This window comes from Cyprinus carpio, chromosome A6 (genome assembly GCF_018340385.1).
Source record: "Cyprinus carpio isolate SPL01 chromosome A6, ASM1834038v1, whole genome shotgun sequence".
Lineage (NCBI taxonomy): Eukaryota > Metazoa > Chordata > Actinopteri > Cypriniformes > Cyprinidae > Cyprinus > Cyprinus carpio.
Window position 1 is genome coordinate 17222379 of NC_056577.1, and position 25249 is coordinate 17247627.

General features: G+C 35.3%; 2 protein-coding genes and 1 pseudogene across 2 annotated transcripts; 1 reads left to right on the top strand and 2 right to left on the bottom strand.

The window, feature by feature from the left end:
* The first annotated feature begins 723 nt into the window (after window positions 1-723).
* LOC109091752 (cysteine protease ATG4B) lies at window positions 724-8515 on the top strand. The gene is made up of 13 exons (XM_042758234.1): window positions 724-870; window positions 1785-1886; window positions 1964-2035; window positions 2139-2237; window positions 2315-2416; window positions 3144-3216; window positions 3361-3440; window positions 4931-5130; window positions 5296-5374; window positions 5745-5890; window positions 7224-7280; window positions 7372-7462; window positions 7571-8515. The coding sequence occupies exons 1-13, from the start codon at window positions 771-773 to the stop codon at window positions 7642-7644; spliced, it is 1275 nt and encodes a 424-aa protein (XP_042614168.1). The 5' UTR covers window positions 724-770; the 3' UTR covers window positions 7645-8515.
* On the bottom strand, window positions 8181-9821 carry LOC122145305 (thymidylate kinase-like). The gene is made up of 5 exons (XM_042758235.1): window positions 9553-9821; window positions 9132-9240; window positions 8915-9004; window positions 8510-8708; window positions 8181-8425 (listed from the first exon to the last, which is right to left on the bottom strand). Exons 1-5 carry the CDS (start codon window positions 9815-9817, stop codon window positions 8315-8317), a joined length of 774 nt encoding a protein of 257 aa, XP_042614169.1. The 5' UTR covers window positions 9818-9821; the 3' UTR covers window positions 8181-8314.
* A 6870-nt stretch (window positions 9822-16691) lies between these two features.
* LOC122145302 lies at window positions 16692-21952 on the bottom strand (annotated as a pseudogene).
* Between the last annotated feature and the right edge of the window lie 3297 nt (window positions 21953-25249).

A 25249-nucleotide genomic window follows, 5' to 3' on the forward strand; every position in this document is an offset into this window, starting at 1 on the left:
ACTTTGTAGAACGTATCAAAAATCATCATCGATACCCGCTACCCAAAGTCTTTAGAAAAATTACAATTACAGAATAAATGTGTGAGTTTCAGATTAAAATTACAAAAAGAACAATGTGGTACTTATTTGGCAATAAAAACTTGTTACTTGCTGATCATATTTTATCACCGGAAGGTATAGAAAATAATATTTTCCATTTCACACGTGATTTTGGATAACAGTGTATATTGTTTTTGAGCTTTAATAAAAACTAGCACTTAAACACAAAGGGATGACGCATATATTAGTAGGCTAGTTAGTTGACTATACCTGTAGTTTTTACACAACAATACGACAGAAATACATGTCAGAACATGTCAGAAATAGCATAATATTTGAGACACGAAACATTTCTAACCAGAAAAACCGATATGCATTTATGTATGTACAATATGCATATGTACATTTACGTAGCGCTACATTCCTCTCTGTGTTAATGTGGTATTGCCCTATTAACGTTACTCTAAACTTGTTTACATCCGCTTCCCAGATAATGTCACGCCTCTGGAGGAATTCTATAGGTCAAAAAGACCACCAAATTCATTGAAGCGATCTGATTAGCTATCACTGTAATGACGCGTGCTGACCAATGCGGAAGTGATTTCCTATTGGTCAGTGCAGTGTAAGGAACACTCAACAAACAAGATAGGCTGAATCACTGTCGGGATGGATGCAGGTAAGAAAACCGCAGGAAAACAAATTCTTTACATTTTTTTTTCTGTCCAGCAATCATGAAATTGTTAAAAAGCAAAATTCTTCCATCGTCAACCAAGCACGCGCCTGTTATTGGAGAGGCGGTCTCTACAGTTTGGGAATTTGTCCTTAAATATGGTACATAGAACGTCCCAACTGCTGCCAGCTGGGCAGTACAACAGAGCAGTCTGCTGTCAGATGACGGATGGACACAGTTTTGTCTTCTAGATGTCACTGCACCAAAATGCTACGGCTGTGCTTTAGACTCTAGTCAGTTTCCTACCTTGAGCATTCGTGGACATCACAGGAGCGTTCCAGCGCACGAATGATACCGTTCAACTGGAAATGCTTTAGGGATGTTGTCGATGTCGTTTGTTTACTCGTATGTACTCTGTTTGGCAATAGCATAGGTTAGGGACTTTTACACACTGTGTCATGGCTTTAGCTCTTTGGTGCATGACATCTATTAGAAATAACAATTCTGTGGCAATTCTGTGGCAATTCTCTTGTCCCAAGAGTGTAACTTTTGGGACAAGGTGAAGTTACACATACACCGCGATATAAAGGCAGTACAATTGGTGAAAAATCAGGTACCGCTTTAAGATAACGTTCAGTTTGTTAATATTAGTTAATGGATTAGGTATCAACAATAAATTATAAATTACTATTAATCTAGGTTAGATTTAATTTATGTATAGTATTAGTCATTATTAACCCATATTTGTTCATAATAAAGAATTAGCTTATAAATCTTGATTTTTTTTTTGAATGCATATGTAAAAACAGAGATTTGATAAATAAATGCTTTATTTGTTTTATGTTTGTTCATGAAACTATAACTTTAATTAAAAATAAAAATACTGGAATGAATATAAGTAAAATGTTTAGATAATGATAATGGCTGAGCATACAAAAAAAAAAAAAAAAAAAAAAACTGAAAATATGTCCAAACCGTCTTTGTTTTTCCTTGATCAAAAGCTCTTTTTAATGTTTCTGTTGGTCTACAAGTTATTGAACTTCCAGTTGGTCATCGTTGGCTTTTCTTTCAACAGCTACTCTCACGTACGACTCATTGCGCTTTGGAGAGATCGAAGATTTCCCAGAGACCTCCGAGCCTGTCTGGATTTTGGGAAAGCAGTTCAGCGCTCTAACAGGTAATGAAGTGGGAGACATTGAAGGTTACGTGCTGTTATGTTTAGCTCTTGTTTCATGATGTTCTTTGTTGTCGCAGAGAAGGATGAGATTCTGGCAGACGTCACCTCACGTTTGTGGTTCACGTACAGAAAGAACTTCCAGCCAATTGGTGAGAGCCAGAGTCCTCAATCCTGATCTTCTGTCCAAGGAATGCATATCCGAATAGCCTGTTTAGTTTTACAGATGGTTTGTTAATGGATGTGATGTTGCAGGTGGCACTGGTCCCACTTCAGACACTGGCTGGGGCTGCATGCTTCGATGTGGACAGATGATTCTTGGGCAGGCCTTGATCTGCAGGCACTTAGGTAGAGGTAAGACTACCTGTGTTTACATGGTTGGTGATTATAGCGTCTGCTGTTCTCTGAGATGGTTCTATTTATTTTAATAGACTGGAGATGGAGTCCAGGTCAGCGGCAGAGAGCAGAATATATCAGCATTCTCAATGCCTTCATTGACAAGAAGGACAGCTATTATTCCATCCATCAAATAGGTACTACTCCTCATCTACCTGCTGCCTGAATATTATAGGAATAGTGTTAAAATAACTATTTTGATGGGTAAACTAAAACAACAACAAGATGGTGCTGCGAATGGCTGCCATGGTGTGGAGCTCTCCCATTCTTTTGCTGTTTTTGTTTGTTTGTTCTGTGTTTAGTCATTCTTTTACTATCAGTTTTACCAGAGACAAATTACTAGATATAAGGCAACACACACTAGACAATTTTTTTCCGGTTTTGTTGATTGTTCCAGTCGTAGGGGCAGCGGTCCTGCTCAAATGGAAATGAGGGAAGCGTGCTGGTGCGCTGGTTAAGCTCTGCAAACACGGCTTCCAAACAGCGCTTCCTAGTATCAATCTAGGAAATCTCCAATCCCTTCCTAAAAAAATGGATGAACTACTTCTCCTCACCCGCACAAACAGGGACTTTTTTAAAATCTGCTGCATTGTGCTTCACTGAAACCTGGCTGAGTAAAGTCATTCCAGATAAAGCGCTACATCTGCCGGGCTTCCAGCTGTTCAGAGCGGATCGCATCGCAGAATTAACAGGGAAAACAAAAAGCAGGGGACTATGTTTCTACTTAGCTTAGTTTCTAGCTCCTGACACCAAGAAGAATTCCTTGTGTGTGTGTAAACACACTTGGCAATAAAGCTCTTTCTGATTCAGATTCTGATTCTGATTCTAAGTAACTGTATTGACATTACTTGTTGTTTTCTTCAGCTCAAATGGGTGTTGGTGAGGGCAAGTCTATAGGCCAGTGGTATGGTCCAAATACAGTGGCTCAGGTACTCAAGTAAGTTGGCCAAGTCAAATGAAATAGTTTTTATTATTTAAATAATCATCCTTTGTTTATGTGAGTTTTAGTAGCATATTATAACCGGAAAATGTTATTAAAGCTCATTAATCCTAAAATCATCTAAACTTTGTGCCCATCTAGGAAACTGGCAGTTTTTGACTCCTGGAGCCAACTGGCAGTTCATGTAGCTATGGACAATACTGTGGTCATCGAGGAAATCAGTGAGTTCTCTTTCATAGTGTCTCTTAAGTAGGCCTAGATGGAATCTGCAGACATTTGTGTTTGCTTTTTCTGCACTGATTTAGAGGGGGATTTGTGGAATTTTGGGAATGGATTTGAGATGACCATACTTTACTCTTATTAGTAGGCAAAAGCATGATGACATTAGCCGGTATATTTAAAGGTTTATAGTTCATTCAGTAGTTCGTTAAAAAAAAAGAAAAATAAATCTGTCATTATTTACTCACTCTCATGTCATTCCAAACCTGTATGACTTTCTTTGTTTTATGGAACATAAAAGAAGATATTCTGATAAATGTCTCCATTTTTTGTCCATAAAATGGAAGTAAATTCAACATTCCTCAAAACAATCTTCTTTTGTATATTGCAGAAACGAAAAAGTCCATTTTAAAATGTTAATGTTAATGAATCAGCAAGTCTTTATCCCCTTTCTTTAGTACTTGATTGAACCACATTCAGAGATATTACAGCTCTCAGCCTTAGGTCATTTTTTAATTTTGCAGAATGTGATGGAACATTATTAGCGCAGTCCTCCTTGCAAAACCAGTAAAAGTGAAGCAGTTCATTCTTTCAGAGATGTACGATGAGATTGAGGTCAAGACTCTGACTAAGCCACTCAAGGACATCAATTTCTTCATTTTAAGCCACTTCAGTGTTAGTCTGGCAGTGTGCTTTGGGTTGTTGTCCTACTAAAATATCCTCAGTTTATAGTTTCTGGCAAAAGGGAGTAGCTTTTTATCCAAAATCTCCAGGTGTTATGAAGCATTCATCAACCTTAAGGAGATTGCCAGTGCCTGCAGCTAAAAAGCACATCACCTTACACAGTTGAGTTTTAGGTAGAAAATGTAATTTTAGTTTAATGATAGCACAAGGTCTTTTATGTCTTTGTAGCTTCCTCAAGTGACATTTTGCTATTTTTTAATATACAGTATATAAAGCTTGATTTTTAACCCGTCCAAAAAAAACCCTTTTATGAAACAGCTCAAAGATCGTTGTCACATGGATATCATTATCAGTGGCGTCTACTCAAAGAGTTATTTTCAATAGGAACTAAACAATAATTAGTTACTAATTTTTAAACACTTTAATCCAACTGAAATCATGCAAAGTCAGATGCAGATAATGTAATAGTAACTCAGCTTGACATTGCTTGTTTCAAAAGACAAAAGTGACGTATTTAATCCCTCAAATATTCGATTATACATTGTGTCACTGTGTCTGTGTACTTGCACAGAGATGGCAACTGTAGCTTAACTATGCAAAACCTGCTGTAGCTCAATTATAGTTGCACTTGTAAACATGCATCGCTAACTGGGCAAAAGTGCCTTAAGATTATAAGATATTATAAATGTTGCGACAATAAATTGTGAAAAAACTATTTTGCAGGCTGAATAGTTTTTCTTTTCTTTCAAAGCTGTAAGAGTAAATGACTTAATGTTTTTTTTTTTTTTTTCTTCTTGGCTGTCTGTAGAGAGGTTGTGTATGCCGTGGCTGGACTTCGACAGGGGTGCATGTGCGGTTTCTGAAGAGCCTCGGGAAATGAATGGCGATCTGGAGGGGGCTTGTGCTCTGACAGGAGAGGAGACGGCTCTGTGGAAGCCCCTTGTTCTGCTGATTCCACTAAGACTGGGCCTCAGTGACATCAACGAAGCCTATATTGAACCACTCAAGGTAAATCTATAACATTATCTGACCGGTCTTATGAATAGATAAAACTCTCAGCTGTTTAGATCAGTAAGTCTGAGTAAGATGCTGATTCTTCATCTGTTATTGCTTTAATAACCATCTATTCAAGTTTGCGGAGTGTTGGACTTTATCCTCATGTCTTATCAACAGCAATGCTTCATGATGCCTCAGTCTTTAGGAGTAATAGGAGGGAAGCCGAACAGTGCTCACTTCTTCATTGGCTTTGTAGGTAAGCAGAGTTCTTCAAGCTTAACCTAAAAAAGTCAGTTTTCAATTGGCGAATCACAACCCAAAATGGTTTACCTGTCTCTTCTTAGATGACATACATATTTCAGATGGCAAAGTAAAACTAAATATCGTGTGCCCAATCAACATCTATGGTATTTTGTCACAAATATGTCGGTTTATTTGGTAGAAGCTAGTTGAATTAGGTAGATGCCAACATGAACTAGTAGTGTGACATCATTTGAACCACTGCTGTTATACTGTAGTAGTTAGATGGTTTGTCTGTGGTTTAGTACAGATTATATAAATGCTATATGGCAGTATATTGGGGTTTAAACGGCTTCATTATCTTTTCTTATTGATGCACCCTGCAGGTGATGAGCTCATTTATCTAGACCCCCATACCACTCAGCCAGCTGTGGACCCAACTGAAGATGGACAGTTCCCAGACGACTCCTACCACTGCCAGCACCCTCCCTGCCGAATGCACATCTGTGAGCTTGACCCCTCCATTGCTGCTGTAAGTAGAGCTTAACTCTTTAAACTCTGGGTTTTTGTGGATTTCTACCTGAAATTGACACCTATCTAAATCTGATGGCTGTCCTTACCTACATACAGTGAAGTAAATGCTAATATTAGTGTCATTTTTAAAGGAAACCCGTTTAGAAAATAAAACCAAATGTAAAATGTAATAAATATTATTGTTTGTGTTCAAAATATCAAAATAAACACACAAAAATAGGCGCTTTTGTGTTCTTTTTTTTTTTTTTGAATCCTGTATTTGAAAGTGTATAACTCAGGCCTTGTGTAGAAGATACACATTATTAATTTCAGTATTACTCAACTGATAAACACCTTTGAATCTCATATAATATTTAACATTGTGACCAAAATGTATTTTTCAGTTTGAATGGTCTTAAAAGATATGTATTTTACACATAATTGTCAGTAATAAATGAAATTCCAGATTTCTTGATTTTTAAGTGAACAAATAAAACATTGTCACATGACCAGAGCTGCTTAATTACCCTAAAAGATGATGTCTGTATCATAAAAAATTACAGTACCATTATAATTATAAAAAAAAACAAAAAACAGCAAGACTGCATTCAGTTGATCAAATGTGAGTTTATTTATAATTTAACAAAAAAAAAAATATATAATTCACATAAATTGTGTTCTTTTGTACTTTCTAATTATCAAAAGAATCCAGAAAATGTATCATAATACATAATACAAATATTTAGCAACACAACTGTGATGATAATAAGATGTGTTTCTTGAGTACCAAATCAAGGCGTTGAGGACTGAAAGAAAATTCACTTTTGCTTCTACTGGAAAAAAATATACTTTAAAATACATTAAATACAATTTTGTTACGTTAAATTGTAATAATATTTAACACTTATACTGTTTTAGATCAAATAAATGCATCCTTGGTGAGCAGAAGAGACTACTTCTTTCAAAAATATTTTAAAAATCATACCAACCCCAAACCTTTGATTGCCTTTTTTTAAGATCGCTCTGGATCATCTAGTAAATCATGATCACAATACATGCAAAAATGTGCATGTCACATCTGTTGGAAAACACAGAGCCTCCTTTACGGTAACTAACTGATTCACGGTATATAGCTATACATTTCAGAGTCTTGCTATTACATAAAGAAAAATATGTATTTATTGTTGGATTATCATTCCATTTTCCCCACAGTTGTCTGATCAAAAGTGTCAAACGTGTGCTCACTTGTTTTGGAAAAATTAGGGATGGAATTGTTCAATACAATTGTTAAAAACAGAAAAACTAATTTCCTTTGAGTAACAGTATCAATTATGCCAAATTTTGTCCATCAGGGCTTCTTTTGTCAAACCGAGGATGATTTTGATGAATGGTGTGCACAAATTCGTAAGGTACTTAAACCATAAATTTCTTTTAAATTTTTAAAGCCTCAGTTCGTATTTATACCTCTGGTTCACTCTGATTTTCTTTTTCCTTGTACAGGTTTCAAACTGTAGAGGTCTTCCTATGTTTGAATTGGTAGACAGTCAGCCATCTCATCTAATTACCGCAGATATACTAAACCTTACTCCAGGCAATCTCTTATACTGCTTTTTTATAGATTCTGAATTCTAAAAGAGCTTACAAAGAGTTCTATAATATAAATACACACCATTATTCATTACATTTTTTTCCTCAACAGACTTCTTGGATTCAGACAGGCTCGCACGCTTCTTTGATTCTGAGGATGAAGAATTTGAAATCCTGTCTTTGTGAAGAACAGTTGCATTTGCCAGACTTTCAAAATTCTGTGGTAGAGCCTCCTCAGAGGGAAGAGAAGTATACCATTGACGTCCAAAGCCACAGCGGCATGGTCACCTGCGTCAAACACACAGCTTTCTTCTTAAACAGTTATGCTGACTGCTCTGTGTCACCCTGAGCGAGCCGAGGTCAGGTGTCATGGTCACAGGCACTCAGGATCATCAGTATGTACGTACTTAGTTGCATTTATGTGCATCCATATTGAGTCTTAACACTACAGATTAATTTTTAAGTGATATGGTGCCTTTTTTACCCCCCTTAACTTTAAACACTGGTTTGCCATAACACATTTTATGGTTTTGGTCAGGAGACATGCTAATCAGATGTGATTTAGCATTTACTCTTAACCAATGAAAGTCGGTGAAATGTTGGACCTGTATGAAATTGTAAATGACAATGAAGGTCACCATTAGCAAGGTTACACATTTGCAGATTAGGTAGGATGGCTCGTGTAATTATACAAGAATGATTTTGTCTTGATGTTTCAAATGTTTATTTTATGAATATTTATTTATCAAATCATTAAAAAGTTAAAATACAATAATTATGCATTTTCTGTACTACTTCATATAGTGACAGAAAAACTTAGGAAAAAGTGTAAAAGCTCTCAGAGCCGGTGATCCGTTCACCTCCACAGCTCTCCAACTGGCTGATTCTGGGCCAAACTGATGATGTCTTCACTCAGAAGCTTAATATCTTTGTGCACCTCTTCTATGGTCCTTGCAGCATCAATTACCTAGAGAAAGAAAGCCAAAAGATAGAGATTAAACTAATTTGAAGATAGTTACATACTGTAAATTTACAAAATAAAATAAATCACCTTCCAGTTGACTGAGGAATCTTGCATGAGCTCTTCAAATCTTTGCTGAACTGTGCGTTGGAAAGCGCTCGTCTCATACCGTTCAATCCCATATTCTCCACGGTTTGCTGCCATACTGGGATTGAGCTGCAAAAACATCACCAGGTCTGGTTTTGGAAGTCCCATATCTGGATTCATGCACCACTCCAGAAAGAACCCAACAAAAATAAAACAAAAAAAAAAAAAATTGTCTCTCTAAAAAACAACTTTTTTCCGGATTCCTGATGAATATTCAGTTCAAAATAACAGCATTTAGTACAAATAATATTTATATTGTTCATTTATAATATTAACAAAAGTCTTTACGATCCTTTATAAATGAATACCATATTTCTTCCCTGTATCGGAGTAACCGTAACACTCACGGGTTTGGCACTAGTGAAGGCCACTCCTGAAAACGCATAACGGTCCACCACTAGATTGATCCCTTCTTCCAACTTCTGTCTGATCAGAGGCCTGAAGAAAGAAAACAGGTTGGTTGGTTGATTGATTGATCCACTTCATGAATTATAAATTAATGAGCCATTCCTATTCATGCACTTTACTGGACTAATGTGAAATAAACTCCTGAGTGATAACTTACACCATTTCCCATCGGTTTGCAGAAAACAGCAGGTGAACAGTGTGATCCTCCAGATTACTTTTCTTCTCCAGGTACGAACTGATCAGCTGACCAATTTTAGTGGCTCTGTCTGTAAAACAAAAAAAGGCCTCAGTACGAAAAAACACAAACACTGTCATGGATTAATGCTGTGTCTCAAAACCCAGTGAGCTGCCAAATCATAGCCTTCTTTATATCATCAAGATCCAGGCAAAATTATGTCTCTTGTTGTTTTCTATCAAGCATTTTAGTTTTGGATTTTGAGATTCTTCACTATTATTTTAATACTTCAGAGAAAGAGAGAGACACACGTACATATATCAGATAATATATCTGAGTCTGTCTAGGTAAGGCTTCCCAAAATGGTTTATATGGGATAGTTAGAGGAGGGAAGTCATTTTACCTGGAAATCGCATCATTTCTGCCGCTTGTCCGCTCTGCTGTAGCGCCTGCACGAGTTTTTGACATTGCGTTGTTTTCCCAGCTCTGTCTACTCCCTCAAGAACAATTAAAGCTCCTCTTCTGTAAGACATTGCTCTTAAAAATACTCTTTTAAAAAGGCAGAACAACAGGGAGCAAATACTGACACGCCGTGATTTCTTTACGCGGTACTTTTCTTTAAAAAGGAAAACTTCCGGAAATTCGTATCGTGCAGGCCCGCCCCACATCTTTTCATTGGTCCGCGGACAGACGCTGTTGACGTAATGGCATCAACACTTCTTTTACTGTCTATGCTAAAAACGGGCTTCACTTGTCTCAATTGAGTTCCAATGGGGTCGCTGTGTCCATTTCTTTTACTGTCTATGCATCAACACCACGGTAAACAGGAAATGGAGCTGGAAACGATATTTATGAATTATACATTTGATGTAAACAGCGAATCGGTTTATAACTTATATAACTTATACTTTGTGGTAAAATATAAAGTGTCAAATGGATATATTACTATATAACACTATTAATTTTTTATTCATATGTACATTTTTTTTATGTACAGCTTCATTGAATTTTATTTGTGTTTTCATTGTAAATAAAATGCATTGTGGAATATTCAAAGCAACAATGTCCACTCTTTAAATGTTATTTAAATTCTGAATTAAATTGATAATGAAAAGGGTTGTGCTAAAAACTTTAGAATAGTTTGAATAATCAATAATATGCCAGAACACAATTATTTCACTCTTATTTATTTGGTTGAAACTGTTCAGTTATTTTTGATAGAAGAACAAGTTGTCATAATGAATTTAATTGACAATGAAAAGGGTTACGTTAACAACATCAGAACTATTTAGTTAAAATAATAACAAACAAAGACACAATTACATAAGTGTTAGTTATTTAGTTCTGATACTGTTCAGTTAATTCTTCTGACAGAGGGGAAAGGTGGCATTTGTAAATATACATATCTCTTCGGTCAAGCATTAATCCTCTCACCCACCACTCTGCCCTGACACATGAAACAGCAGTCTGGGTCCTCTGTGCTATCATAAAATCCACACTTCCCATTTCCGTAATAACCAAAGCAGGATTTGAAACAGTGAGTATAATGAACGATGACAGTTCCAAAGACCTGCAAACAGAAACAAGTACAGACCATGAGTTTTAACATCAAATATTATATTATTCTAGTGCAGTGGTTTGCAACATTTTGTCTTTGACCATTGCCATACTTGAAGCACAATTAAGCTAAGTCATAACAAAAGATGAACTGATTATTCTAAGGTTTCTGAAGGTATCATCAAATCTTATTTAATGCTTTTAATGTTTTGTTTTAATTCATGTCATACACTACCCATAATATATATATATATATATATATATATATATATATATATATATATATATACACACACAGACACACACTTGAAGTGGATCAAAAACTGTTCATTCAAGTTGTCCTAAGACAAGAACGGATATTGGAATTTGGTTGGTTTTAGGACTTTAATGAAAGGTTTTGATCCGCTTCAAATGTTGACTAGTATAAATATGTAACCTTATGTGTACATGTGTACACTACCATCAAAGGATTGTAATGTATTTGAAACAAGTCTCTTATGCTGCAGTAATAGAAATATTTCAAATTTAAATTACTTTTAATTTTATTTTAAAAATGGTTCCACGTGACAGTAAATTAAACATTTATTATGAAGGCCCCATGTTCAAAATAAACTAGTAATATTTTCCTTAAACTATCTTAAATTTGTAAATGCCTGCCCAGGTTGGAAACCACTGCTTTAGTGAACTACGTTACATGAAGTAGGAATATTGTAATCAAATATTACAATTAATCAAATTAAACAAATCATATAGCTCATCCACTCACAAGTGCACGCAGTGGCAAACAAGTAGAAATGAAATCCTGCCTGGAGTGCGACGCGTAGGCGTCATTTACTTTGCCACCAACCAATGAAAATGGGCAGGGTTTAAGCGGAAATCTCACATCGCATCATTGCCAGGGTGCGCAGCGAATGAGGATGGCAGGAAGTGACATCATTTAAATTTTTCTGATAAAATGATAAAAAAAAAACAGATCTTTAACATCTGGCTTCAGAGAGATCTTTCATTATACGGTAGAGTTCTTTTATCTAAAGTTGAAGGGCTCTCTCACTTTGTATATTCTTCGCTAGAAGCAAAGGTGGCCTTGATTTTTTTGGACTTTGCAGATACTGTAAACACCTTTAAAGTAAACTGGCTGAAAAGATGCCTTGCAAATCCAATGTCACTTTGTTTTTTTTGTTTTTTTTATACCAAATAAGATATTTAACCAACTTGGAGCCCCATCTACCTAACCAAAAAACAATCTCTCGCAAATAAATTAAACCACTTCCTTATCTAACTTCCATCAGCAATGTCTTCTTTCGTGGAAGTTGTGTTTTGTCCATGGTTTCTCCCCCCATAAAGTTCTCCTTTGGAATAATGCTGATATAACGGTTAGAAATAAATCTCTTTTTTTTCCCGTAGATGTTTAATAACAACTTGAACAGTATTCTATCTGTGTTTGACGATTTTGGTAATATTTTAACTTACGAACAATTTATGAATCTCCAGAATTTTCCAGTTCCACCAAAGGAATATAATACTTTGATGAGAGCCATCCCAGTTGGCTTAACTCAGTTAATTTTAAGTCACCTAAAATTCAGTAAAGACAACAGTGTTTATCCGGCTTTATGTTTGGGTGGTATTTGTATTTTAGCTCGGAAATGCAATAACAGACATATCCGCAAAATATTTCAGTCAAAGAGAAAGATTACTCCAAGAGGGAAATTCTATTGGGGTTCCTTTATAACAAATATAAATTGGAGAAAGGCCTGGCTCCTGCCAAGTACATTTTGCATTTCTAACAAGGTTAAGGAGATTCATTATAAAATCATTCATAAAATTTACCCCGTTAATCTGTCTATCTCTAAATATTCTAATGTCGATGAGTCTTGCTCGTTTTGTGGTTTTGTGGAGGAAACAGCTGCCCATTACCAAAAAAATATCGGTTTTACCAAAAAACCAATGGTTGAATTAAGCACCTTACAAATGTGTCTCATACCTTTCTCCTCAAAGATGTTATCTTTTATTATGAAAATCTACAGCTATTATCTGTTGAATATGTTTTTCATTTTCTTATATTGAATGCAAAATTCTTCATTCATGAACAAAAATGGCTTAAGTCTCCTTTGTCTTTTCCCCTTTTTCTTGTGGAATTGAACTCTCTTGTTTCATCTCTTAGACTTACAAATAACAAAAAGAGTGGTAAGTTTTTGATGTATTATGACAACTTTCCCAAAAGAATGTAAGTTTATTTTTGCGCTTTTATGTATCCATAATACTATAATTTGACATCCAAATCCAGAATGTTTGTTTTTATTTTACGATTGCTTCTTGATGGAGTGTATTTATGTCTCGCTTCCCTGTTTTTGTATGTTTGTACAAGTTTTGCAATTAAAAAAAAAAAAAAAAAGGATTGCAGGAAGTAGCGATACTAATGAAAAACAGATTTAATATTTTTCATTGTAGTTTAAATTTTATTTATTACCAAGAGTTGTAATATAATTTTGTGACAACTGTAAACACTCAAGTATATTGCTGGATATTAATTTTATAATTATATCAGTATCAAGAAAATTAATGTTTAATTACTTAGAGCAATAAAATGTTTGTTGTAATGTAAAAATTAAAATGTTATCACCACCCACCTTTATTGTATCAAAATATTAATACAAGCATTAAAAAAAAAAACAATCCTAAGACTGAAGAGGAAAAGATTAATGGTACCACAGTCCAACTTAAGACACTCCTTTCTCCATCTCCTTTGTTTTTATGTCCAACTCAATCACAGGTAATACTCCACGCCACTCGCAATAATTAAATCATTTACAAGTCACTCAGAGAAAAGTTCAACATTTCTGTAGTCCATACTGATGTATGGTGCAATGCGTTCTTTGTATATTTTAACCACTTATTAGTACATTTGGTTTGCATGCATGAGACACTGCAAAATCCTGGATGGAAGACTTCTAAATAGATGCCACATAGCTCGTGTCTTCTGCTCTTCCCAGCATAACCTGGTAGATACATAAGAAGCACATTATCTGTACTTCTGCCATTAAAGTAATAGCTGACCCCAAAATTAAAATGGTCGCTTAATTTACTTCCCTCATGCCATCCTAGATGTACATGACTTTATTTCTCATGTTAAACAGATACAAATGTTTCAAGAACAATTTCTTAGCTCTGTAGGTCCATACCATGCAAGTGAATTGTGACTAGAACGTTTAAGCCCCAAGAGTTGGCATGAGGCCAAGTAAATGAAACTTTTTATTTTTGAATGATGTGTTCCTTTTAAATGCCACAACAAGACTAAAAGCTACAGTTTATTTACCAACAAAATATGAAAATATAAAATGTGTAAATATGAAGCAGCCCCTGTTTTGATTAATGTTTCTTGAGCATCAAATCAAAATATTAGAATGATTTCTGAAGAATCATGTGACACTGAAGACTGGATGCTGAAAATTCAGCTTTGCCATTACAAAAGTAAATTACATTAAAATATATAAATAGAAAAGAGTTATTGTAAAATATTATTACAATTTACAATATTACTGTTTTTACTGGATTGGTGAGCATCAGACTTCAAAATCATTACAAAATCTTGCCAACCCCAAACTATACTGTAGAACAGATATTTAAAGTACCTGAGGTTGACAATACGAGTGTTTCAACCTGCTGAATTTAACACTTTGCTGCTGCGTTCACTCCAAGGCTACAGATTATATTTTACTAAAATTAAGTGTCATTAGTCACTAAACATTCAGTCCAATGACATCCTAAAATAATTCACTGTTGACAAGTTAACAGTGACTAAAGTAAAAAAAAAAAAAAAAATCCCTGCACTTTCACACTCGTGGTGTTTATCAAATCACTAACTCTAAAGAGAAATTATCAAGCAGGATGGCACACCTCCATTTTCTTATGTTCTTCATGTTCAGCTGTGTAAATAAAAATTAGTAAATTAGTATTATTTATATAATTTATATTTAATTTAAAATGTATACAGCTACAAAAATCTTTATTAAAAAAAAACAAAAAAAAAAAAACCCTGTTGACAAATAAAAAACACAAATGGTTTTAAATATGGTTATTTGAATTAACTTACAGCAATCATCCAATGGCCTTCTTTCCAAGACAGAAGTAAAATGACATCACTGTTGTTGCAAATGTCCACCGTTAAAGTATGAACATTATTTATCCACACACCCACCCACACACTTTAGTCAAAAATCTTCAGACACAATAAAGTATACATCTTGATGCATAGAAAAAAGCTTACAGGAAAGTGATCCTTTGGGTTTGCAGAGGTAACCAGGTCACTGAAATGTAACTTCTGGTCACCCAGACTTGAACGTTATGTAACACAAAGTTTACACAGAATGTTTTTGTTTATTTCTTTTTTCCACAATGACAAATAAATTCTACACCTTACACTGTTGATATGTAATGCATGGTAGTGGACACTGCAGTTACCCTCACAGATTAATTGTTATGGGTATTAAACTGAAAAAAAAAAAAAAAAGAATTTGGTAATTAAAGGCTAACATTTGTAAAATATTTTTAAAACAATGACCAGCTTTGTTACAGTAAAGCATAATCAGTTGGGAGTTTTAACTTGAAAATGGACCTAATTTTTATGGAAAACTGTACCAAATCTATTAAAAGTTTGAATTTATCGTATAAATACAAGTGCAGTCATAATACATACATATTTTTACATAATGTAAGTCACAATACCTGTTACACAATACTTATTGTCTTCAGTGTCCATAATCTGCAGCATAGATCCTAGAAATGTATTGCAGAAATATTTTGCAAAAAAAAGGGTAAGACACAGTAATGTCTTATGCTTATGCAGATGTCTGTGCTGCATAATGCTACCTTCACGTGCTCTCTGAATAATCCTAAAAAAACACGTTTCCTAGGAAAAAATTGCACATGAATGCCCTCCCATTTTCAAACTTGAATGCAATGAGCTCGTAATCACGATTTAACTACGTCAAGAATGAAACATCAACCACCAAGATACTGTACTTTTTTCACAACTTGTAATACATTGTACAAGTCTAAAAACCGTTTAACAAACTTAACCCTTCAACTCATCTTTCATGGTGCTGAAAAGACTAAGGAGGTTGTTGTCTTCGTTTTTTATTTTGGCGATTCGCAGCGTGCATTACCGCCATGACATTAAATAAACCAATCAAAAGCCTCTGCAGGTTTGTACAGCCCACTTGGAGCTGAAGTCCCGCCCATCTGGGTTTATACCCATCTCGCTGCGGGTTGTTTTCTTGTGAAAATCTGGCAACCCTGACAGTGCCCGCGAAGGGACAACCGAATCGGCCTTCCCGATTAGAAACGGTGAGGACACAGTTGTTTATCAAGTTTTAATTTATATCAACTTCAGACATGAGGCCTACCAACCAGATTACATAGTTATGCAATGTTGTAATGAAGTACTAATATTTATTGTATTGTACAGATAGACAGACAGATATATATTTAGATAAGGGTTTGGAGCAAAATGAGGGCGAGTAAATTAAAATACTTTTATTTTGGCTGTATTATTCCTTTCAGATTGCATATACTGTAGCACTTTTTGAATTAGTTTATTCTGGGATATAGCAAAAGCCATTTTGTAAAATTAAAATGTTTTTGCAAAACGGAAAATAATATTTTTTTCTGTAACTTTTAATGCCTACTTAAAAGGTTCCATTATTTCTGATTATTCCATCAGAAAGAAACAAAGATTAAAAAAGTAATACAAAATGTGGAAACCGTTTATTTCATAGCAGTTTTTCAATAAAAATGTAACTGCTAATACTGTAGGCTTCTTTTTGTTGTTGTTGTTTTGTTTGTTTGTTTTTACACATTTGTAAGTGTCAGCTATTTTAATAAAACAACACTTAAATTAAATGACACATTACATTTTGTTTAAAGAGGGCCACAAAGGTTTTTCTTTCAAAGAGGGACATCACCAAAAATAACTGAACACCAGTGATATAGGGTTAAAAAGCTGGATGTTTTATTGATGCTGTCAGACTCTGCTCTTATGACAGTGTTTTAGAGCATCAGCCAAGGCCTCCAACACCTTGTCCACATTGGCCTTGCTGCTGTTACATCCCATCAATCCCACACGCAAAACCTGTAAAAAATATGAGAAACAAGTTATTGTTACTGACCATTCTGTCAAAGAACTGGGAACGACTTATTTTCCTGACGTCTGTCAGTTATGATTAATCAAAACCAAGAGCTTCTCACCATGCCAGCAGATGGTCCAAGACCCCCAGAGATTTCCATGTTATAGGTCTTCATAATATACCTGTGATTTCCCGCCAGTCATATCCTGGGGGAGCTACTATTGTGGTCACCGTTGGCAGTCTGGCTTTCTATAAGACACAAGATGCTTTCAGAAAAGGTAATGTGATTTCTAGTCTGTTGATATATATGTTACGTGAGATCTGTTGTTATGTGTAAAACCTTGTCCTGCACAAACAGTTTTAGGCCCATTTCTCCTAAGCCTTTATGGAAGTACTCTGCAACCTCTTTGTGTCGTTTCCATGAGTTTTCAAGACCCTATAAAAATAAAATATGTGGTAAATGTATGCCCTTTTTACAATGTTCACTTTTATTAAAGTATTCAAGTGCTTGATGACCTCATGCTCAAGGCTGCACTATGTAACGTTTGGCAAACTTGAGCATGAGCATTTCTCAGATTTGCTCAAATTCATGTTGACGTTTCTGGTTGTAAGCTCTCCCCGATGATCATAGCAATATATTCATTTCAGTGTATAAGGCAGAATATGATCTCACAGTCTCTGCGAGTATGGCCAGACTCTCACGCAGACCATAGAAAGAAGATACAGGTCCAGTGTGGTGATAACTGTACAGACAACAGTTACAGCAACTTTAACATACAGTATGCACAATATTCTGTCATTGTTTAGTGATAGAGAATTGACTTCAGAGGTCTGAGCATATTGTTTTTTTTTTTTACTTGGACTGCTTTGTTTTAACCTAACATGAATGAGGTCTCCAGTGTTTAATGAGCTGTTATATCAGTGCTTGTTAAATGTGATGAATAGTTCTTACGCGCGTACAGGCTTGTCATCACAACCCCAGTAAGCCAACCAGTTCATATCCAAGAAGTAAGAGATTGGTTTTGTCCTCCTGTTAAATATTTTCTGGCTGTTTTGCCAGAAAAAAAAAAAGAGGTAGAAGAGAGAGGTAATATTTGTCACATAAAAACAACAACAACAACAAAAAAACAAATCTGGTTTGAAGCTGTTTTGTCTCACCATGCTCTTTCACTGAAGGAGATTGGTCAGTTCCTGGGGGGTGCGTTCAATACCTTCTGAGAGCCAGTATACATAATGTCAATACCTAGAGATACAACATGTACATTTTATATTATATTTTATATAAATGCCTCATTTATTCATTCATTCATTTTAAATCATGGACCCCATGCAGGCAGTGACTGTAGTGCCAGAGCATGTAACGTGGCAATACCTTGCTCATCCATGCAGATAGGAGTACCTCCCAATGCCGCTACTGAATCAACCAGAAATAAACAGTTGTACCTGAATGACAGAACAGAATTTACTCAAATAAATAAAAATAAAAAAAATATATAAAAATGTAATATATAATTATGAATATATAAAATAACACAGAAACACACACATAAATATTATAAAAAAAATTCTGCTAACTTAATAAATGTAAATGATTTGCTGCTTGTTAGTTGCAGTGTTATTTTAGTATTACTAATATACTATTATTAGTTTTTGCAAATGTGTTTAATTATATAAAATTTTTATATTTCATGTTTTCATGTAAATATTTTGTTAGTTTTAAGTTTTATTAGCTCTGTCTATATAGAATTTTAATTTTAGATTTACACACACATATACATAGGTATATATATATGAAGTTTATTTTTATTTTAAGTAATTTTTATATTGTTTTAGTTTTAGTTGATGATGATAATCCTGGTTAGTCTTGGCAGAAGTTATTGGGGGAGGGACATTCTCATTCTAGACAGCATTTGATTGGGCATTTGATTCTATTTTCTATCCTCTGTTTTCCCAGGAGAGGAAGATTATTATACCTGCTAATGTTGAATTTTTAGGAGTACCATATCAGATGACCACAAAGATAGTAAAAATAAACTTAAAGACACAGAATTCTACTTTTAATAAAGAGTCTTAATCTTAAGCAAATTGATAAATCAAAGCTCTATTCAGGGGGAAGGTCTCACTTGTGGCAAAGGTCACCTATGCCGTCTATGGGGTGGACAACTCCTGTGGAGGATTCTCCATGTGTGAGAAAGAACACCACTGGCCTGTATTTATCTAATGCCTATAAAACAAGACGAACATGGTTGATCATGTGTAGTAAATACATAAATGGTTAATGAAACATAATGTACCTGCTCAATTTCCTCATTTGTAAAGTACCCACCAGCAGAGGTTACAAGTGTGTTCACCTTGGCACCTGTTGAATAGTGTTCCATATAGGAATTAATGTTTTGGATCACCTTTTATAACTCTTAGTTCCAGGCTTTCTAGTAAAAACAGAATCAGTACCTATCCTCTCAGCTATCTCTGCAGCCCTTTCCCCCCATATGCCATTGACGGCTATGAGGACACTCTCTCCGTGCTCCAGTGAGTTAAAGATGGCACACTCCATGGCAGCGTGACCTGGTCCACTCACGGCCAGAGTCACTTGGTTTTGGGTCTGAAATGCATACTGAATTCCACTTTTGATCTGATTCATAATCTGAAAATAAAATGAGCAAACAATTAATTAATTTTATTCATAGTTATGAATTATGACATAATTATTTATGTAACAAGACTACTGATTTATTTACTTTTTAAAATGTTTTATTAACAAGATACTATAATATTTATTTTCTTCAACGAGTACAATGTCACTAGTCGGATTCAAGTAATTTTTCCTACTTATGTTGCAATTGTTTAAAGGGTTTAATATTCATCATTTACTCACCTTTATGTTGTTCCAAACCTGCGACTTACTTTCTTCCGTAGTATGTACGATATTTTGACAATTTTGCTAACCAAGTTGTTTTTGGTGACAATTGAATCCCATAATACAGACAAAAAATACACTGAGACATGTCCCAATATATATATAGGTACATCTCAAATTAGAATGTCGTAGAAAAGTTCATTTATTTCAGTAATTCAACACAAATTGAGAAACTTGTGTTTTAAATAAATTCAGTGCACACAGACTGAAGTAGTTTAAGTCTTTGGTTCTTTTGATTGTGATGATTTTGGCTCACATTTAACAAAAACCCACCAAATTCAATCTCAACAAATTAGAATACTTCATAAGACCAATAAAAAAAAAAAAAAAAAACTTTGCCTTCTGGAAAGTATGTTCATTTACTGTACATGTACTCAATACTTGGTAGGGGCTCCTTTTGCTTTAATTACTGCCTCAGTTCGGCATGGCATGGAGGTGATCAGTTTGTGGCACTGCTGAGGTGGTCTGGAAGCCCAGGTGTCTTTGACAGTGGCCTTCAGCTCATCAGCATTTTTTGGTCTCTTGTTTCTCATTTTCCTCTTGACAATACTCCATAGATTCTCTCTGGGGTTCAGGTCTGGAGAGTTTGCTGGCCAGTCAAGCACACCAACACCATGGTCATTTAACCAGCCTTTGGTGCTTTTGGCAGTGTGGGCACGTGCCAAATCCTACTGGAAAATGAAATCAGCATCTTCAAAAAGCTGATCAGCAGAAGGAAGCATGAAGTGCTCCAAGATTTCTTGGTAAATGGGTGCAGTGACTTTGGTTTCCAAAAAACACAATGGACCAACACCAGCAGATGACATTGCACCCCAAATCATCACAGTCTGTTGAAACTTAACACTGGACTTCCAGCAACTTGGGCTATGAGCTTCTCCACCCTTCCTCCAGACTCTAGGACCTTGGTTTCCAAATGAAATGCAAAACTTGCTCTCATTTGAAAAGAGTACTTTGGACCAATGGGCAACAGTCCAGTTCTTCTTCTCCTTAGCCCAGGTAAGACGCCTCTGACGTTGTCTGTGGTTCAGGAGTGGCTTAACAAGAGGAATACGACAACTGTAGCCAAATTCCTTGACACGTCTGTGTGTGGTGGCTCTTGATGCCTTGACCCCAACCTCAGTCCATTCCTTGTGACGTTCACTCAAATTCTTGAATCGATTTTGCTTGACAATCCTCATAAGGCTGTGGTTCTCTCGGTTGGTTGTGCATCTTTTTCTTTCACACTTTTTCCTTCCACTCAACTTTCTGTGAACATGCTTGGATATAGCACTCTGTGAACAGCCAGCTTCTTTGGCAATGAATGTCTGTGGCTTACCCTCCTTGTGAAGGGGTCAATGATTGTCTTCTGGACAACTGTCAGATCAGCAGTCTTCCCCATGATTGTGTAGCCTAGTGAACCAAACTGAGAGACCATTTTAAAGGCTCAGGAAACCTTTGCAGGTGTTTTGAGTTCATTAGCTGATTGGCAAGTCACCATATTCTAATTTGTTGAGATTTTTGTTAAATGTGAGCCAAAATCATCACAATTAAAAGAACCAAAGACTTAAACTACTTCAGTCTGTGTGCATTGATTTTATTTAATACGCAAGTTTCACAATTTGAGTTGAATTACTGAAATAAATGAATTTTCCACGACATTTTTAATGTGTGTGTATATATATATATATATATATATATATATAGATATATATATATATATATATATATATATAATATATATATATATATATATATATATATATATATATATATATATATATATATATGTTTATACACACAGTATATATATCACATTAGAGAGAAAGTCAGGTTACATTAAAGGTTTGGAGCAATATAAAGGGAAATAAGGTATAACATTATGGTGAATTATCCCTTTAAGCCTTTATGATTCAACATGGTAAAGCATGACATTGTATAAAAATGGTGACCTAAAAAGTCACATATAGTATATAGGATGCACTTAATAAACACACTGTACTGTATTACCTCAATGGTTTCTGCATGCAGGTGGCCCAGGATGGGCTGTGCTCCAGCTGCTGTGATCCGTGCGGGCACATTGGATGGTCCTGGCCCAAGCATAAGTCGCTGGGGGACGGTGAAAGGCTGTAACAGACATTCCGGTGGAAGAACGGACAGAGAGGACATAATGCTGCCGGCACACTGACAGACTCAGGCAATGGTTAACTCATGTATACTGTGAGCAAACCTTTCACCTGTTGGCCAATCATCTCACTTTGAGACCTGATACACTTTACAGTGCAGCTGAACAGAGACAGCAGCTTTTTAATTAACTAACATTTCACTTTCTTATTTTCTATGCAAACTTGTTCAGTTAAATTGTGTTTACATGTACGTATGTGTGTATATGTATATATATATATATTCTTTTTTTGGTTTTAAAATGGAATATGGAATAGGCATTGTTCCAGCTTCTTTCAAATGTTGTTGGACATTAGTGTGAATGAGTAGGGTCTGGCTGCAGACTTTCACACTCACACACACACCCGCATTCCCACACTAGAAAAAACAAACACTTAATATTTTCCTAATGTATAAAAAAACAAACAAAAAAAAAATAACAAATTAATAAGATACATTAAGTTCAATAAAAAGACCAAATTCGATATATAGTTATTATTTAATGTACTACAAGGCAAGCAGATGGCTATGAACACAATGCGCAAACTTTGTCCTCCCATACAGCAAAATGCTTAATGTGGCCTAATAACAGACTAAGATGATAAAGACAATTCAGTAGGCCTAGCCTATATGTATTGTTGTTGACTCAACGTATATACAGACCAGCAAATATGAACGTGCATTATGAAATGCATTAAGTGATTTTAAAAGGATCAACTCCATACAGGCAAGCAGATGAGTACAGAACGCAGTGCGTTAAATTGTACATTAAAGGTTTTCCTCCTATAGAAAATCATTATAAATAAAACACATAATGTAGCTTAATGGACAAAGACAGTGATATAAACGAGTTGTAGACAGTTTATTCTATATGGAAAAAAACTTTGCGTGTTGTGTTTATTCTGGGCTCACCTGCTTGCCTGTACATATTAGTTATGTATTTTAATAATGTAGAGAAGCATTTGAGTTTGGCCTTTATCATCTTAGTCCATTATGCCACATTTTGCGGTATGTGAGGAAAATACTATATACATATTCATTATATTAATGAAATGTACATTTAATTTGATATTTTAATAGCATCTTAATACATTAAGCCATGTTAAGTGTTTATGTTTTTCTACGGGAGGAAAACGCTTAGCGAGAGACTTTGCTCAAGCGTTCATATTCTGCTGTTCTGGCCACGGATTTGCTGGTCTTGTATTTTTCTTGCAGGACCCTGTACGTTATAGTACTAAATTAGTTTTAATTGTTTAATCACCATCACAGCTTCTTGTCTCCATTGGCAACATGTACGATTTGTGTCGATTGCAAGTGTCGCAGAGAGTGCAAGTAGCGATTGCAAGTGACATTGTAATTTAGTTTCTTTTTTCTTGTCTTCGCCACCTGGCTACTGTTATAAAAATTTGGGAAATTCAAACAAAAAGTAATAAAAAATTCAACAAAATAAAAAATAAAGACTGCAAGTGATGTCACTAGTGGAAGTGCAAGTGTCTGAGAGTGCAAGTCTGAGAGTGCAAGTGCAAGTCTGCAGCCAGACCCTCTTGGTGTGAATAACACTTTGACAATGTCTGGTCATAAAAATAAGAGTAGACTACAAATATAAGTTTAAGAAAATATTTTTTTGAAATTCTTTATTATTAATGTATTTTTACATGCAAATCATTAAATAAATTCTAAAATATTTTAAGCATACTTTGAAATTCACTGTTTTGCTTTGAAGTTGGGTTAAACATAAATTACCTCTATTATTTCCTGATGAAACCTTTAATTAAAATAGAGCTTGGTCATTGACAACATTGTATGTTAACAGTATTCATTATTAATTAATATAAAAAAAAATGAATGCATAAAGTACTATTCTGTGTAAACTCTGTATTTTGGGGGTCTAAATTTGAATTGTTCTCTAAAATTACATGCCACACAGTACCATTTTTTTACTATAACACATCCTAACAGTGATGAGTAAGATGAGATAATATAATGTGCTCTATGTGCTTAATTTACAGTGGGGCTGGTGTCTTGTGCTGGATACAGAGATGCTTCCTCAGAGCCTGAGAACTGAAAGAGCCATGACTGTAAACCACCTTCCCTCGGACTATAGTGGCCTTCACCTTCCCTCGCAGAGCAAGGCCAAGGTGCGGAGTTAACTGTAAAAAAATGTGAAAAAGAAAAAGAAACCTAATTTCCCTTCAACAACACATGAACAATTATATTAAATAAAATTTATCCTACCTTGTTTTTGTAATGTATTTTGTCTTCGTTCACCTAGGAAATTAAATGATATGCATTCACTTGGCAGCCTCCAAAACATTTCAGTGTAATTATAAAGGAAGACAGAATTTATGCAACAAGCATGTTCTATTTTGCTATCAGTCATTTAGAGCATCTCAGCTCAGCCCCCATGAGTGAATCCTTCTCTTTCTCACTGTAAACTCTTTTTCTGGATCCCAAATGATTAAGTCTGCATCATGACCTGGAATGAGACTCCCTTTTTGGTTGTCAAGGTGACAGAGTTGAGCAGGCTCTCTACACAAGAGTCTTACTGCATCAACAAATGAAAACCCTCTTTTAGAAGCTGATGTCCAGAACAAAGATAAACCTGTTGGTAAACAGCGAGATGAATGACAACTTTGGTCACGCCATATGATTCTCTTGTCTCAGGTCTTTGTTCACTCTTGCATTTGGTAATTTAACTTACAATACCATGAATTTCTGCACAAATTCATTCATCCATAAAATGTGATCTGATCCAAATCACAATAATAGCCAGCAATTCAGTTTAAATGTACAGTTCAGGGTGGAAAAAGTAAGTGAACTTTTTTTTGGCAGCAATAACCTACACACGTACTGTAATTACTGATGAGGACTGCACCATTCCTCTTTACAAAAATGTTTCAGTTCAACATTATGTTTGGAAGTTAAAAGAGGTCAGGACTCTGAGAGGGTCAATCCAAAAGGCCTGTTTTCTTCTGCTGAACCCATTTTGTTGTTGATTTACGTCTGATCTTTGGGTCGTTGTCCTGTTGCATCACTCAACTTCTGTTGAGCTTTAAAATGAAAGACAAATGGCCTTTCATTCCCATGCAAAATGCCCTGATAAGCTTGAGCTTGAGTTTCTGTAATGATAGCGAGCAGTCCAGGCCCCCTAACTCCAAAACATGATGGTTAGGTTGAGATGCTGTGTCATTTTCCTCAGCATTGTAAATCTTTTACAAACAGCTTTGGTTTCATCTGTTGACTCAGTGTTGCTTATAGCGCTGTGGAACATCTTGGTTTGTGTGTGATTTATATCAGACTGTGTTTGTCTTTTGTTTAGGTCAAATTTTATGACCAGTTGAGGCAGAAATCCATGCTAAATGCAA